Source organism: Bemisia tabaci, chromosome 6 (genome assembly GCF_918797505.1).
Source record: "Bemisia tabaci chromosome 6, PGI_BMITA_v3".
NCBI classification, from domain to species: domain Eukaryota; kingdom Metazoa; phylum Arthropoda; class Insecta; order Hemiptera; family Aleyrodidae; genus Bemisia; species Bemisia tabaci.
The window spans coordinates 33,351,793-33,369,683 of record NC_092798.1 but is presented as its reverse complement, the minus strand read 5'-3'; the positions used below and the strand labels follow the sequence as shown (position 1 = coordinate 33,369,683).

The 17,891-nt window shown below is 42.8% G+C and overlaps 2 protein-coding genes across 4 annotated transcripts in view; one reads left to right on the top strand and one right to left on the bottom strand.

Moving 5' to 3' along the window:
* Window positions 1–17,891, top strand: part of LOC109042662 (Dpr-interacting protein beta) — a 404,914-nt gene that overhangs the window by 129,291 nt on the left and 257,732 nt on the right. The window lies entirely within an intron of this gene.
* LOC109042661 (alkaline phosphatase) overlaps window positions 13,954–17,891 on the bottom strand; it is a gene marked incomplete at its 5' end in the record, with an annotated part of 52,439 nt that continues 48,501 nt past the window's right edge. The window contains 1 exon segment of the mRNA XM_072301171.1: window positions 13,954–14,274. Coding sequence (XP_072157272.1) covers window positions 13,985–14,274 — 290 coding nt within the window. The 3' untranslated portion in view covers window positions 13,954–13,984.

Genomic DNA, 17,891 nt, shown 5'->3' with positions numbered 1-17,891 from the left:
ACTATCTCACACCGATTTTGGCCAATCTGAATAATCAGACCTAACTAGACTGTGTTTTTCACCCCCCCCCCCCCCCTACATCAAGAGATATGGGGAGTAGCCTTTGCTAAAGGGAGGCCGTTGCAGTCGTTAGGCATTTATAACATAGCACGGGCTGATGGCTATCTCACACCGATTTTGGCCAATCTGAATAATCAGACCTAACTAGACTGTGTTTTTCACCCCCCCCCCCCACATCAAGAGATATGGGGAGTAGCCCTTGTTAAAGGGAGGCCGTTGCAGTCGTGAGGCATTTATGGTACGTGGTTCCTGAAAGGAAACACATTTATGGTAATTCTATGTCATCTTTTTTAATCCAAAATGCTTTAGGACTCATTTCAACTAAGGGTTTTTTCAAAATCACTCAAAAGAAGACTCATAAACTGTAATTGATGCTTTAGACTTAAAGAGTAGGTTAAATTCTTGCGACATGCCATCACATCCCCTGCCATTTTAGATTGTCCGTGCTTTACTTCAAAACGCATTGCCCAAAGATGAATAAGAGGAACAAATTTTTCAAAATAGGTCTGATAATGTAACGAATTGTGAAACTTAGGTTCCAAAGGCTGCCCTGATAACATAAGATTTAAACTATTATGCCCTTCAACAAGGGAACTAATTTTTCTAACACTTTCTAAGGAAATGGATGGAGAAAAGACAATGTCCATTATTTGTCGCATAAATGAGTACAGTTCCCAGAATGGATCACCCTCAGGCACTTCATCGCCAATTATTAGCCCCAAATGAGTCAAGAAAACTATGATTTCAGCAGCTGTCATTTTCAATTTGTCACCAGAGAGTTCTTCAGCATAAATTGCTAATGGTCTATTCCCACCATCTATTGGTCTAAAATCATAGTTTCAAGGCGATCATTTAGAATTTTTAAGGACTTATCAGGAAGAGAAATAATATGATTTAAAATTTCTACTAGGTCATACACAAATATTCCTTTTAAACAGTAATGCATAACTTTAAACAAGATACTGTCTAGCACAAAAAATCCAGAAGTTTTATTAAAGTAGTAAGTTTATTTGATGCCAGTTAACGATACATTGTTGGTTTTCACATCAGCTTCATAATTGGACTAGTTGCGTAAAAGTGAAACATTTTCAGTGAATGCAAATTTGATTGCTTCTTTGGGCATCTTGCAGAACATACAGGGAAAATTGCAACTGAGACTTTCAGCGAAAGCTTACTGCAAGGTATAGCTTGCAGCCGTTCCGCTTTTGGTGTTCCGGATAAAAGCCTGAGCTGTAAGCATTTTTACTTCCTTTCGTCGAATTCCATCATTCTTGTATTCTTTGCAAATATTGAAGTATTTATTATATAGTTTCCTACGTGGAAGTGTCCTTCTATTTTTATCAGCGAATGATGGAACATACTATGTATCATTCCGTTCCAGGGGGAAAACTTGTGTAATTTGATCTGTGATTCGGTAAAAATCGGAGGCCAATATTTGTTTATTTGGGTTGCCCCCAAATTATTTTCGTATTATTAAATCAGCTAGCTCATTCCTTCTTTTGTCAGTTAATTTAGAGTGAGTTTTGTAGCATCGTAGGTAATATAGCTTGGCCATCTCCAATACTTCTTGAAAACTTGACCAAAGGATGCTTTTCTTCATCAGGTGATTGATCGGTATGCAATGTAACAGGGGTGACTTCTGCCTGAATTTTATTACGTTGTGTATGAGCACCTGTTAGCAATAAGCTGGAGTTTAGAGGAGGGATTTTCAATTTTTCTTGAACAGAGCTTAGTTGATTTGTTGAAGTGGGATTTAACAAATCAAAGGAGGGATTGGTTTCATCTCCATCGATCGGAGTTGATGCGGTGCCTTTTAGAGATGTTAACGGAGTGGAAAAAAATTTCTGAACAGGAGTCTCAGCTTGTGAGTCTTGAGTTTCTAGGGGTGGAGTTGGTTTGGCACCTAATGCAGAAGTGTTGGACTCAGGAGTTGTGAATTTTGTTTTTAGATGATCTTGTGAAGTTGGGGTATGTGCTGAGTCACAAATTGGACTTATTTCTGGCACACTTGCCACTGAACTCTTAGAATTATTGTCTACAATCACTTTCCACCCTTTACGAACTTCAATCCTTTCATCCATTACGGGTAAACATATGTCAGTGACCTCTGAGTTGGAATTTAATAAACTTTCTACTTTTGCTTTTTCCGACGTATCTGCGCTAGAGAAGAGCCGCCTTTTGTTTAACTTGCAATGGCTGCTATTGTTATTTACTTCTGTTAGAGGCTTTCTCTTACTGGCAACAGTTTCAACCTGGGGGAATAAGGAAAAGACTTACTTAATTTATATAATATGTGTTACACTTATTGAGATTGAAGCTAGATTTCTAGAGAAATTTAGGCCTCAAGGGATAGGAAAGATAATTACTCAGACATTAGGGTTTGAAAGAAGAATATAGCTACAGAGGCGATAGAAGGTTAATTTGCAATGCAGGAAGCATCGGGAACATAGCCTTTCGGGGTTTGTCTCAGTAGCATGCCACTGAAGTGACAGGGCTTGACAACTGGAATCGGGGCGAAGGAAAAAACAAAATTCTCAATACACAGTTTACTTTAGAACTGAAAAATTAAATGGATTTAATTTAATTTCTAACCAAATACATTTATTGGATACCATTTACAGACATGGTTGACTAATCGATAATGCCTTCGACGTATCGATCAAGTTCATTTGACAACGATTTAGGTATGAATCGATCCGCAGGAGGACTTATCGACCCTTTTTAGGGCATTCTCCCCAGTATCACCGAACTATTTCGTTCCAGTTTTGCATATTCACGCATGATTTAGATCGGCAGCAGTATCGAGATCGAGCCAGGAGAAACCGTGGCATCGATCCTCCATCCAATCCTGCAAACCAATTACGCAGGGCCGCGTGGCAGGGCGCTGCCGGGGCCTAATGCGGCGACCAACTCATCCGAGGAAGACTCCACAAATCAAATTTGAAAAGCTGCACCCCCTCCGCAACCTGCGCCCCCCCGCCACGCCCGCGATCCCCCATTACCCTAATCCGATAAACAATTGTTAAGGGATTGACTGGCGCTTTCACCAATTATACTCCCGTAAATACCCTGGGATTTGCGCCCAAGTCGCCGGGAAAAATTAACGGCCTCCGCGCACGGCAGCCGGATTTCTGTTCGTGTCGTCGATTTTTCTCGTAATTGCATGGGAAGTTCTCCAAGTATTGCAATATTAAGTGAGCCGTTTATTTACGAAAGGGCTCAAGTGCCGGAAGCTCTTAAGCTTCATCCTATGTAACGCCATGTGTAACCGGATTGCTATGGCTCTTGCGGGTTTGTAAGTAGATGCAAAGTATGATCAATACAATGCTACAAATAGATACTAATTTCGTATCCTTTTTCACTGACATTGTGGTCAAGGGAAACGGCAAAAATTGAAGGTTGAAGGTGCGATATGACTCGGAAGTTGGATACTTGTAACAACTTTGCTGGTAATTTTACCGATGCAGTTGTTTTTTTTTATCTTGTAAGCAGCCGCGCTGCGTAATGTTTTATATTTTCTTACACTTTGGGCATATACCAAAAGGTATTTTTCGAAAGGAAAGTGACACTGTACGTTTAAATATGCCGTCCGAAACTCTTATTAAGAAGTTAGGTGCACGTAGACGCTGGGGTGCAGAGCACTGGGGGAGGGGAGGAACACATTGGATCTAGAGTTCAGACTCTTGAAAACATTGACAAGATAAAATACTCTTGGTTCAATCGGATTTTTGCTTGAATCAAAACGAACCGTTTAAATTAAGAGGCTTGGTTCTTGATTTAAGCTAGATTCTGATTGAATCAAGAGTACTTTTTCTTGTCGATGTTTTTAAGAGCCTGGACTCTAGATCCAATATGTTATTTTTCCAGTGAGGGAGTAATGTAAAGGAAGCTATTTTTACTGTTAAATATCTACATTTATTTAAATATTAGTGTTAATGTAGGTGATGTATTGTATCATCGCACACATGATGAAAGTCCTTTCAAATTGAAAGACTGTGTTAAGTAAATTTTCGTTGCATTCGTATTGATATTTTCATGAGCACGCCAACTTCCGGAGTCTGGCCTTTCCGAATAGATTAATCACCCATTTTGTATCACGTTTTGTGTAACTCATTGCCTAAGCATGGAACGGTAACGCAGATTAAGGAGCAGCCATCGATGTTTGACTTCATGCACGGAAGGCGCCAGGAGATAACTATTCGACCTCGAGTGATGCCCGTATTGCCGCTAGCTTGATTGAAGGCGCTTTCAACTGCAACGATGACTCGAACACGCCACCTTAGCCGAAGCGCCGCAATACTAATACTTCGCGTCAATAGCGGCCAAGAGGCGCAGCTCCCCACCCCAGAAATGATTAAAAAAAAACTAAAATAAGAGTGTTTTCATATACAAATATGAGGCTTACCGTGAAAAAATTGGAAAAGGTATTAAGCTAATTCAACGCACAAGTAAATCTTCTTTTTGCAGAAACTCACCTTGATTGATAGATTTGTTTATTGATACCGCAAGCTTTTTCAGCTACAAGTTTCGCCTGAATCGATTTGTTTGGTCAATTTACGCTTCGCTTTATTGACGATTTCCGAAAAGTTTTCAGTAGTAACTGATATCGCTCATACCTGAATATGTACCGCGAAAAATGGGTTAGAATCGGCTGAAATTTCTTGGGAATGGCCAAGGAGCTCTCTTTTTCAGGTTCACGATTATTATAAACTACACGGAGGAAGATGTCAGGAGTTAGATTATCTGAAGAATATAGATACTATTAACATCTGTCATTATTTCATTGGCACTAATCAGCTTCCTAGATCCTTCAGTTGATAAATTTCCAGCAAGTTCAAACGAATCATCTAGGCTGATAATTTCTGGCGTAAGAGGGCGGCTCATTTACTGATGATATATCATGTTGTTTCAAAGTTAAAAGGCAGTAAAAAATTGTTAAAATGTGGATGAAATGTAGATAAAATGTAGATAAAATCTGAACAAAATATTAAAAGAGCATTAGCTTTCTTTGGTAATTTCCGAGTCGTCGCGACGGCTTCTTCTTTACCTAGACATTTGTACTACGCGTACGCGTGGCAAAGTAGTATCACAGGCTAATAACGTGCAATTAAAATAATACAAAGGTCTGGGAAGGGACACTAATCGTCGATAAAATAATTTACGTGACCTGTTTGACGGCGTGGTCTGGATCTGGTTCCTTGTCCTTGAGTGCTCCAAAGTCTGGGTTAAGGCGTCTCTGCTGGTCGAATCTTCTTTCTTCCTTGAATCTGCTGAGTTCTTAGTTCTCGTCACCGGAAATTGTCCAGAATGCTGGTTCGTGAACCTGGAGCTATTCTGTGTTCTATGCTCTTGGCAATGCATATCTCAATTTAATTCGAAATTACAGTGGGTTCTTGACCATACCATTATCGTCTTTACGTGTGTTAAAAAATATCACGAAACATTCTTTTATTAATTGATTATGTCACCTTATTTGCCAAAAATCAGAAGAAGTTATGTTTATCAGAATAAATGCAAATGACTACCCTTTTTGCACGCGTCTATTCCGAGGGTCCCGGGGAGAATTCGGAGCAAAGCAGATCGATTTATTTCCTGGACACATTCTGTTCCATGACTTTGTTGAGTTTTCTAGTCTTATCTGCATCATTTGAGATTCAGACGATTTCTTCCAAGTAACCCGCAGTTTGATATACTTTCCTTCAGGAACTTATAAATTGTTCGTCGCACTTTTCTTACCTATCTTCATTATCATGAGCACTGCGTATTGCACAGTCCAAAGGACACTCAACATTCGGGCTGAATGGTTTTGGCTACACATAATGAAAGGAACAAAGATTGAGATTGTAGTCAATCTTCTCTCTAATAATATATTAACTCAGGCCGTGCTCGAATGACAGTGTGCAAGAACTGTGTAGTGTGTTAAAGAAACGTTCTGTTGTACACAGTTTTTTCAGCATGGTCCGAATTTACATATTTTTAAAGAAAAAATCGGTTTCAAGCTCAATCTTTGTTTCTTTCAATATTTGGATTATCGAAGTTTGACAAACTTATTTTTTTCATTTTTTTTTCGCTAACAAGTAATCATCATACTGACTTATTTTAAGCCAGGGGATGTTTACTCGCTGTTCAAAGGCAGCATGTTCCTGGCTCTCTATTGAAAGTAGGACCACAAAAAAGCCTCCAGAAAAAACCTTCCAAAGAACTACACAACGTTAAACGGAGTTAGGTTGATTCCAGTTGACTCCGTCCAAAAAAGGAACACTCCAATTTACAGCATTACGTAAACCGCGGTAAGCTGAAAGGAGCCAAGCCACATCAGCTATTGCCCAATTTAACTGGGCAATTCAATTTTTTACATGATGACGGTGTTGCGGATTTTTGCGCAAATTTCAGTGAATTATCTGCATGGTACGATGAAAATGTGTCAAAATTTTCAAAGAATTCGCACGAATGTTCTCTCGTCAAAAGTAATTCACCCACTTAAATTGCGTAAAAGCTGATGCGGCTTTGTTCCTTTCTGCTACACGCAGTCCATTTGTTTTCAGCTTTTAAAATTTTTTCCGATCATCAAAACCTTCAATTCTGATTGTAAGGCCAATGTAATTACGGCAACGCCGCGACCAGAGAAAAGAACAGCGAAAACGCAGTCGAAGGCGGAAAATAATGTCCGAGGAAAAGCGCAACACGAGGGGTGGCGGGGATTAAAAATAAACGGGGAGGGAGCGAAAGGGCTCGACGGACCGCGGCGGGGGAGGGAGAGGTCGGGAACGACACTAACGAATAGCAGTGTAGGAGGGAGATTATACTCATTTGGGAATTTTAATTTGCCATTCCTCCGCTGCGTGATGCTATTTCCTCATTCTCGGTTCTGCCCCTGCGAGCGCAGCCAGCGAGGGTTCGCATCCTCATTGAGTCGATTGCCCGGCTAAGAAAAAGAGCCGCACCAGGGTCCAAGAGATCCCTCATTCCCGACGATATAATACCTATTTTGGAGTGAAATCGTAACTTTTTTTGGTCAAAATTTGAGCGCCGTTTAAGTATTACGTAACGCACTTAGGGTGGAGGGCGGCGGGGGCATCTAGCGACTTGCGTCCCGCGGTCAAAAAGGAACGACTTCCGTCCCGTGTCCAAAAATCTCGAAAACGACTTGCGTCCCGCGCTCAAATCCGAATTTGAGCTGCCACCATGATTGGCAACACCGCGTACCTGAGTCAAATACTATCAAGTCAAATTGGAAAATATACAATAAAATTACCTGAAATAAGATGAGGAAACAGGCGTCAAAATTTCTTCATACTCATTAGCAGTGCACGTCCTGAATTAAAAATTTCGCTTGTTTTACGAGCACGTCAAAAATTGAAATTGTACCATTAAAAACGCCGGGGCACTACGAGGGTAAAAATTTACAAGGGTTACAACGTTACAAGGGTAGGGGAGCAGTGGCGTGGCGTGAATAGCGATTACATCGATTGTTATGCCATTTAAACCCATGGTAAAGAATCGATTATTAAGGTGTTCGCTGCGAACACCCTGTTTTTCGATCCTTTTCCATAGGTTTAAATGGTCGATCAATCGATATGTCGCAAAGCACGCCACGCCACTGGAGGGGAGTCAAGTCCAGCGGTACGTTACAAATCCGAGCTGGGGAAAAAAACTTCGATAAAAGTGATCCAGCCGACGCAACGCGTGTCGCTCTTACGATGTATGAAAAATGGACTGTATAAAGTTTGTGTTTTTTTGCTTGGTTCAATCTAAAATATAACTTCAAACTCTTCATGTGCAATGACTTTTTCCATGAACGACACCATTTCCAAGGAAAGTGATGATAATTACCGTTCGTACCGACCTACGTTATCATGAAACTCCAAGATGCCCGCGATGCGACCACCCTTTTTTTCTCCTCACTGTGGCACTTTTTCTATGATTAGTCTCTTGATTCCATAGTGTACCCAGTCTCCGGTCGAAAAATATTTGTATGTAAAATACATGTCTCGTGATTTTTTTTTATTTTTTTTTTTATTTTTTTTTACTACTTAAATGGCCACAAAGGACTCATCCTTGCGCTTCGTCCCATCCCCCTCCGTCTCTAGATATGATTTTCCTTGGACAGTTAGCCGTTTATCATCTTTCTTTTCATTTGGAGCAAATTAAGTGCATTATTACCATTCTATTATTTCCGTAGGCTACTTATTTTCTTACACAACATTCTTTTTTGTTATGTTTTAATACTAGAAGTGTAAAAGTTACTTTCCGTTTTGATTATGTAATAGCTTTTACATGTTTTCTTTGTGATTTATGGTGAAACTACCAGCATTAGTGTAGACCCAGCACTATACCACCACTTTATCTAGGGAATATTATGTGTCATTCCACATCTTTAAAACTGGGGATTTTCCAGTAACATATTTTTATACCATTCAAACTCGGGTTCGCCTGGCCGGAATCGAACCCGGGACATCCCGATCATAGAGCTAGCGTGACGGACCCAGCTGCACCACTCGGAGGCCGACTAAGGTAACACTAGGAGCTACTGAATTATGTTAACTAAATTGTTGAGCTCGCTCCTCGGAGCAATGTAACACGTTTGCAGGCATTTGGCCCCAAACATACCTGCTCCAGATGAGGTTAGGCACATAAATCTCAACCGAAACGATCTTCGCCTCACCTCCACTTCTGGAAATTTCACTCGGAATAAAATGTCGCAGCGAAATTTGGGAGAGGGTGGGATCTGTGATCGTTACAAACCATTGAGGACTGCAAATGAATTATACTGGCCTCAATCAGGGCACGAAAAAATTCTGATCAGGGAGCCCGTTCCCCTATAGAGGGAACGAATCGCACGTTATTGTAGATGCAATAATACGGCGACATGTTGTCATCATCAGATAAGTCCGCTAAATCTATATCTAGTCCATGAGCCTCTACAAATTCTTCGATCGATAAGTCCACTATCACGACAACCTCTTGAGCGATCTTAGCTTTCACATCTTTATAGAACTCGGAGTCAATACAACCGAGCATCGCTAAGCCGACGCATAGGCTCGTCATATGACCTATATCGTCGTCGTGCTGAATCTTCATGAGCTTTTTGTAATGGGTCACTAAATCTTCGGTACTTGAGCGCACTATCCAGGAAAGTTCAGGACGAGCTAACTTTGTCAGCTTAGGTGTGATGTTTTCGATTGTTGGCAGGTTTTTAGGAACTTTCTTGATCACTGCTCCTGCCTTGTTACGAGCATCTACAATCATATTAATTTCATTCATGTTTGTAGTTTCTATAAGCGCAGTTTTAGTTTGATTAAGCGCATAGCCCAAAGGAAGTTTCCAAGTTTTTTCAGTATCCTCCAAACTCTCGACCGTAAACCGAAGAGCCTCTTTTGCAAGGTCCTTTGCGTTATCATCAAGAGGCCACAACGTGATTTCAATCAAGATGGTTAAATAGCGGTAGTCCACACTATTTTATGGGAAAAAGAACGCCTAATAGGTCAAGCATTTTAAATAGAGCCAAAAAAGTCAAGCTCTAATGTTATTTTAATCTTCTCAAGTGTCCTCATTTTTCTCATTGCATATTTTTGCAGCAGAACCAACTCTCCTTCCGACGTTCACGAAACACGACGACACGCCCGTCGCGGCAGCTTTCAGTAACTTGGGCACCCGCCTCCCACACATCCCCAATGAAGCCAATATCCTCGAGTCCCGCGCGTTTCCATCCCATGTAAATACGAGCATTCGCAAAGGAGCCGCGATAGGTCCGAAGTCAGCGGGTGATATTGAAAGAAAACAGACCGGGGGGGGGGGGGGGGTGGTCGAAAAGGGGTGAAGAAGGGGGGGGGGATCCTCGCCGGGAGCGACGGAGGCAAGAGGCGCAGACCGCAGAGACCCGGCATTGTGTTAAATTACGTATAAATAACGGATTGAGAATCGGCACAGTTGGCAAATAGGAGATACCGCGCTCTCCGGACACGGTGCACATGTCCGTCGCGGGGAGGGCGCCGCGTCTGGCGGGAGGGGCGCGCGCGCGGGGCGAGAGCGGAAAAAAGCAAGAAACTCATTTCGGTTTTTGCCGGCCAGCAAAATCACTCTCGAAGTCGTGAGCCATTTTACTCGTTATTAATGTCCTATTTATGTTTCAGGAGTCGTTACAATTTTTAATTAAAAAACTTTCAAGTTTTCACTTTGGCTCCCGACTTCATCTTCCTCCCTCCGCCGACGCCCCCCCCCCCCCTGCCCCGCGGTCCCCCCGTCCCCCTTTTTTTGTCTCTTCATTATTCCGCGCCGGATTTTCGAATTCATAAATATTGATGTTTCTTATTGTTTTTTGTGTTTTTCCGGGAATGTATTCCGCACTCGCACTGCGTTCATTTTCTTCGGGGCGGCCATGTGTCTTATATTAAAGCGGGATTCAATTATGCGACCATTATGGAGCCAACTTAATTAAATCTCGGTACTCGCGTGGGAGCTAGCCGCGCCCTTCCCTGGCACTCTATTGGGATAGTTCTATTACCGCCGTTCTTGAGTTTAATCAGAGCGTAATTTTACTTGTGTTCTATAAGGAGGGCTACTACGCCGTTTTTCTTATTCTATTAATTCAGTAAGTGACCCGCCCAAGAAATTTTTAAATTTCAGGCTCTCATATCTGATCACAGCTTAAGTAGCGACCCAAAATTCTATGGTAAGATGTATCACGGATATAGATCAGTCTATAGCGTGTCCATCCACCGAACAAAACCTACTTACTTCGTAAGTGATCCGCCGGAGAAATATTAAATTTCAGACTTTCATATCTGATCACAGCTTAATTAGAGAAGTTGGAGTCCCAAATTCTATGGTAAGATTGATCCCAGTTATGGATCAGTCTGTAGCGCGTTCACCCACTGAATAAAACCGTATCTGCTGAATTTGCCAACTTTTCATGCCTTCGAGTAAGGCTTCGTCTCGCCATAAACTGATCTCTACAAAACATCTTTGCTTTACTATCAACTTAACTGAAAAATATCTGATCGCAGCTTACTTAGAGAAGTATAGCGATCCCAAAATTTATGGTATGATTGATCCCAGATATAGATCAGTCTGTAGCGCGTCCATCCACTGAATAAAACCGAATCTGCTGAATTTGCCTATTTCTCTTGCTTTCGAGTTAGGCTTCGTCTTGCCATAAACTGATCTCGACAATACATCTTTGCTTTACTATCAACTTAACTGAAAACCGTGTTTAATCCTCTATTAATTAGTGTCAATGTCTGACTTCTTTTCATGCTGTTCAAACCCCCGCTGCTTTTGCGTTAAATTTTCATCCTAAGGACCTACAACCTATTATGGAGGCTTCTGATGCGGTGCCGGCGGCGCAGCGTATGAAACTTCGGAGACCTGCGGGATGATTGTTGAAATAGATCGACACAGCGACAGACGAAGTAGATATAGGAAGTGAGGAGCGATCCTATTGGTTGAAATGCTGTTGTTGCTAATGGACTAAGGGCGAAAATGATGGACTAACTATAGGGTCTCTCGGGGGTTGCCATTCTTTATTCTATTACCTTCCTCATATACCCGTTGCAACCACCTCTTTTCACCAATAGGATCCCTAGATACCCCTTTTGTCTTCTTTGCCTACAGCTTTGTCTAACCATTTCAACCATCAGCCAGCCCGCAGAACCCGACTCTTGATATGGACCGGGCCGTCAAGGTCAGCCATGCAGCCGTGTCTGAAGTAGATACGTGGATGATACGGGGGACAGGGGGGTGTTGTGTACCCATTCCAACGTTTAATAATCACCGATAATACAATGTTTTTTCTCTAATGTAAAGAAGGTAAATCCTTAATAATATTTGGTGAATTTTCTAAAATTTGCGACTAAAAATGTATGATGGTCGTACGTGTCGACCAGAAAATTGTGTAGAAAATTCAAACTAAAGAGACGATAGTAGCTCCAACTCGATTCAGTCCCAGGCAGCCCACCCACCATCAGGCCGAACCCCGGCCCCCCAACTTCACCTCGTATCATACATATAGTAATTAATATTAATAATAATGCCTTTACTTACCTCTCGGTAGAATCCTAGATTATTAATCGATAATTTCCACTACTGAGTTCATCGAACGTTCACGTTACGGGAAACCTACGTTCTCTCGTTACGCCGCTACTAATAGGAACCCTCTCACCAGCGTTCAATTTCCTCCCGACTGGAAAGGAGGTTTAATTCCTCCACGGTGGGAAAGTCGTCCGTAATCTACTCTCATATCCGAGACAGAAGTCCTGCCCGAAGGTCGCCGGGGAGGGGGGGGGGGGGGGGCTTTTATCTCCGGTCCTTCTAAACGGAGCGCTCTCGAGAAGAAAAAAACAAGGGGTAAATTAGCCGGGAGAACGATAGTGGCGCGAAAAAAAGAGCGTTTATTACCTTCATTACAATTACAAAGTGAAGAGAAAGTGTCGAAAGTTTGTTCATTCAGTGGAGTCGCGTCGCCGACCCCCGCTCGAATTAAAGCGAAGATGAAAAACAAATGTTGGGCGACTCGACTCCCTCGCCCCCTCCCCCGCCCCTAGCGACCTGCAGCCGCAACTTTTGTCTCGCGCTCCCCTCGCTCGGAACCCCCCGCCCCCCTCGTCGGGTACCACTTTTACTCGCCCTTTATTTTATTTACCTTTCACTCTTGTCCAAACTCATTTACAATTTCAGCCCCCGGTAGGTATCCATTTAATAACTGTTGTATTTGACTTGACTTCGGACTTCCGGAGGCGAGGCCCCGGCCGGCGGATGATTTACGCCCCGCGCCGTAATTGGGCCAGTGGGTTCGATCCGGGAACGGAATCCTCCCGACGACAATTGAAACGTTCGTTCTCGAACGGGCCCAAGTGTTAAACATTTGAGCTCCAATTTCTCGTATCTACATCACGCTGTTCTGAACCCGTGATATTGTAATTTTTTATTTCAATTTCTGCCATCAGAATCAATATTCAGGTCAGTGATCGGGATTTTATTCGGATGATGGTACTCTGCTTAATCAAGACGGTTTAATGGACCCTTTATAAATCTCAGAGCTCTAAAATATTAAAGCGATGAATTGACTAATCACATTATTACTCCAAGAAAAAAAACACAGTTATTCTACGGTTACAACGGTAGTAATGTCACGGGATTCCACGGTAGTAGAACCGTGGATTTTGATTCTTAGAACAATGAGCACGGTGGTATGACCGTGTTCATCGTAATATTACTGTGGCTGGGCACAGACATACTATTATGAGCATGGTTATGCCACTGTGCTCATCAATAATATTACCAAAATCCACGGTTCGACTACCGTGGAATCCCGTGTGACATCATTGCCATGGTAACCGTCAAAAAGCCGTGTTTTTTTTTCTCCGTGTACTTAATCTGCAATTTAAAATGGGTTGTTTCATAAAGTTTTCGCTGTTTTTTTCGTCTTTTTATATATGGCGCTTGAGCCCTTTTGTAACTGACCGACTCAATTAGCTTCTCTAACCGAATTTTTTATATAGATCGTTTCTGTCTCGGTCTGCACCCTGTTTTTTGAAATTTTGTGTTCGTCGGGTAGACACAGATGACATAAGTTAAATGGCGGAGCGTGATTGGATGAGTATGTCTTAGCACTACTTTGTCGTGCCTATGTCGGGTGGAACTCACGGCAAGCTAAAGGCACCTCTTAAGTTTCCGACAATATGTCGTCCATTCCACCCTACAAAGGCACGATAAAGCAGCGATAAGCATAGCCGACCAATCGTGCTCCGCCTTTTATAACCTGTGCTATCTATGTCTACCAGACAAACACAAAATTTCAACAATCAGACTGCTGGACTCTCGGCTCTACCATTCAGTCGAACCATCCTGCGTTCTGACGTCAAGACCTAGGGTGAGGAGGAAATGAACAAGGGATTTAACAACAACAAACAATTTAATGGACAGATCACGACAACGGGAACTCGCGAGAGTAAAGGATAAGTACTAAGCTTAGGCTAAGGCCCCAGACGACGGCGGGGGAGGTGCGGAGGTGGGCTGCGGCGCTGGCGTGCGGCATGGAGGCGGCGGGCCCGATGCCGGCCGAGTAGGCCATGACGACCGGGATGAGGTGCTGCTCGTGGCTCCCGGTGAGGAGGTGGGCCCACGGGCCCCGGGCGTACACGGCCACGTCGTCCCCGCCGTGGGTCTCGTCGATGTTCGGGAACATGCTCGGGAATCGGTAGCGCGGCTTCTTCCCTGCAACAGATAAACACAACTTAACATCCACCTCATCGCTCGTCATTCAGTCGCAGTATTTGAATTCTCCATTGCGAGAACCATAGGATCAAATTCTGGTGTAAGACCATTTGGACGTATTCATGCTAAAAGGTAACAATGTGCAAGTGGAAAGATGCGGTATGCTCGTGGAAGCTGCATAACGAACAATTTTAAAAGTGGATATAGCTCCTTTTGAGAAGATTGAAAAGCGAGATTTGACATTTAATCAAGGAATTAAGCGCTAACCGTGAGCGTTGGCATGTGACGAGAGCTTGTGCTGCACAGAGCTATGAGTTAAAGAGCCCACCAACGATTCTGTCGTGCCCGTTGCGATCGTTGACGCTGACGTCATTGGCGCTTTTAGATTCCATTACATTCTATGACCCTCAACTAACTGAGCAACCCGTTTTCCCACTTGCGTATTCCATCTAGCATAAAATACTGTGCCATTTAACATTTGAATCCCTATAAACTCATCATCTAAAGGATCACTGATTTGCTGAGTTCATTTTAAATATCAATGTCGTACGATTGAACGTAAGAAGAATTCTTGAGACGAACAGTGAATTGATTTCACATCAAGGTAATCGTCTTGAGAAGCCAGTGTGTTCAAATGCTGTTTGCAGGTTTTTCCACATTTCAGTAGGATAGTTGCGCTTGCGAATGTGTTTGATACAATTAGGTTCAACCATTAGAGAAATTTTAGTGGTTGCTTTCCTTTTTACCCAAACACCTACAGAACTGATCAATGGTTTCCCATATTTCAAGATGATACAGTAGGTAAAGCAAGCAGGAAAGTTAAAAGTTTATCACAAAAATGATTGCGGAATGACCGCAAGCGCATATTGTTAAAAATTTGGAGCTGATTAGAAGGATGATTGCGAAATGACCACAAGCGCACACTATGAAAAATTTGGAGCTGACTACAAGAATGATTGCGGAATGACCGCAGGCGTACACTGTTATTCATTTTAGAGTAAAACTGTGCCGGAGTCCATACAGCGCCCACTAACGCAGGGTGAAATGAATGCGGAGCGGAATCCATTCTTTTTACGGGGTGACTTACACTTTTACGGAGCATCCTATGTTTTTATGGGGCTTATTTCACTTCGCACACTCATTGTTTGGTGCCATTTAGACTTCGGCACGGAATTCCAGTCCTCGATTTATCAGTGTATAAGTCACGAGAACAAGCACGATAGGACGAGAAATTAACCGCATTATCTCCTTCCTCAAACAACCAGAGTGTGATTCGTTCGAAAGCGCGTCCACCATCCATCCCTGAAGAGGACCGCGTTCTCGCCCGCTCGGACCAACAACACCCGAGTCAAAATCGGGGGAGGCATCAAAGTCGCTTCGTCGGCCTCGATGATCGGTGGCAGGCGCGCGGCCCGAGCAACAGTTCCGACGCGTCAATCATGCGGGAGGCGTCCGGCCGTTGCGAAGGCGAATTTACGAGGCAGTCATAACGCTGTCCCGACTCCGGGCTGTCAGATTCGACGGGGTCGGATCGGAGCGCCCCTGAAAAATGTTTCACTTCCTATTCTGACGTAACGAGTGTCACGCTCGGGCCAGCGATGGGATTTTTTCGGCCGCTAAAAGCTTTTTAAAGTTTTATTCCTAACTTGTAAATGCGATTTGAACGACGTTATGGCTTGTAAATCCCGTTTAGCTCTTTAATTTTATAGACGGACACGTCAACTCTTTGGTTGTTTCGATATCGGTAGCGTGCGCTTACGGCGGCTGATCATCAACGGTCTCAGTGCGATGCATTTTTCGGATCCAGCACGTTGGCAATATTGTTTTCTCTCCATTTAAACCTATGGAAATGAATCGATTCTCGGAGGTAGAGCCAGGTGCGTCGATAAGAATCGATCATTTTTATTGCAGTTTAAATGGAGGAACGACAATGTTGCCAACTTTCGGACCCGCCTCCGTCGAGGCAAGGGGGCAGGAGGATGACTCGGAAAGAGCGGTGAGGAGGAGGGAACTCGGAACGAGAGACAAGCTAAATTTTTCCGCCGCCTCTCAAGCGCGGGGACACGCGCTAAATTAAAATAAACGCTTTAATTTCATTCCGGGCAATAAATAATGCTGATCACAAAAACGCGAAAAAAAAGTTTTTATTCCCGATATTAATTGCTTTTCAAGTATTTCTCATATTTTCCGCAGCTCTCCGCGGATTTTTTAATAGAACATTCTCGTCTGATTTTTAAATTATTTTTCGAGTGTCGTCGTTCGTCCGACATCCCCCTTCGCCACCGCGGCGCGGCGGTCGGGAAGTTGATTTTTACCTTCCTTCCCCGGGAGCCGCGCTCGCCCTTTTAATATCGCCGGCAAGACGAGTGACAAAATTTACGGGCCTTTTAATGAGAGGAGCCCCACGCGAGGTTTCGGCAGAGGCATTCTGTGCATAGCGCTCGAATACCGCAAGCCAGTTGTTCATCCGAGGACACCGAATTGATTCGCGGTTAAACAACCACCAGCTCCGTAATATTTCCAGTGAGATTTACGGGAAATTTTCAACTAATAAATATACCGGAAAAAATGTAAGTTGATGAAACATACTGGATGTAAGAAAAGTGTGCGAGAAAAAAAATGCTGAATTACCCGCCAGAGCAGTTAGTTTTACATACATATTGGCATTGCTAAAGGAATAGTTGTAGAGGGTAATTCAGCATTTTTTAAGTTTTCGCTCACTTTTTTTACATCCAGAACGTCGAATAAACCTCTTTTTTTCGGTGTAGAAATCTCAACGTACGGAAAGCTTGTTCATTAAGGTTTTTTTAATTCTTGCATTTGAAATACGTGCACAGAGAAGACTATATTTGTCATCAAAAGAAATGAAAATTGGTATTCTATAATCTTTTTACTCAAATGGCGGCCCATAATGATGTAGAAAAAACTCAGAAGTTAATCTTGTTAGCTTCTAAAGTGCACAATATATTGCGGTAAATTAATAATATGCAGAATGTCGGCCCCAACGAAAAACAAGATCTCCTGCTGAGAACAACCAAGCCATGGCAAATATCAAAAAGGAAAGCGTGTACTTACGATCTGCCATCATGTAAAATGACTCGTCGATTTGTCGAAGTTACTTTGTATCCACAATCATTTCACCACAACCAAAGGCGGATTGGCCGCATGGGGTGGTAGAGCGATTGGTGCGGTGGCGTTTGCGGACGTGGCGTTTGCGGATTCTAAGAATCGGGTGGCGTTTGCGGATTCTCATATTTTGACGGTGGCGATTGCGTTATACAGGCGGAACAGAGCCGGTGGTCTTTGCGGACCAGAGAATTTCGGCGGTGGCGATTTCGGACGGAGGGGTAGGCACCTACATATGCTGCCCCCCACCCCTGCGCTGTATATTAAAGAGAAAAATTACCGGAGAGGCTCTGGATTCCTTTTCGTGGATGTAGAATGAAAAAAATATTAGTATTAAACATTAGTATTATATTAGTATAAAAACATATGAGCAGTTGACATACAGTAAATTGTAAAAAAAGAATGTCGAATCGCACAGACAGACTCAAATATGCGTGCAGTTCAGTCGCATTTTTCGTTGTAATTTTTACATCCAGTACGTTGAATAAACG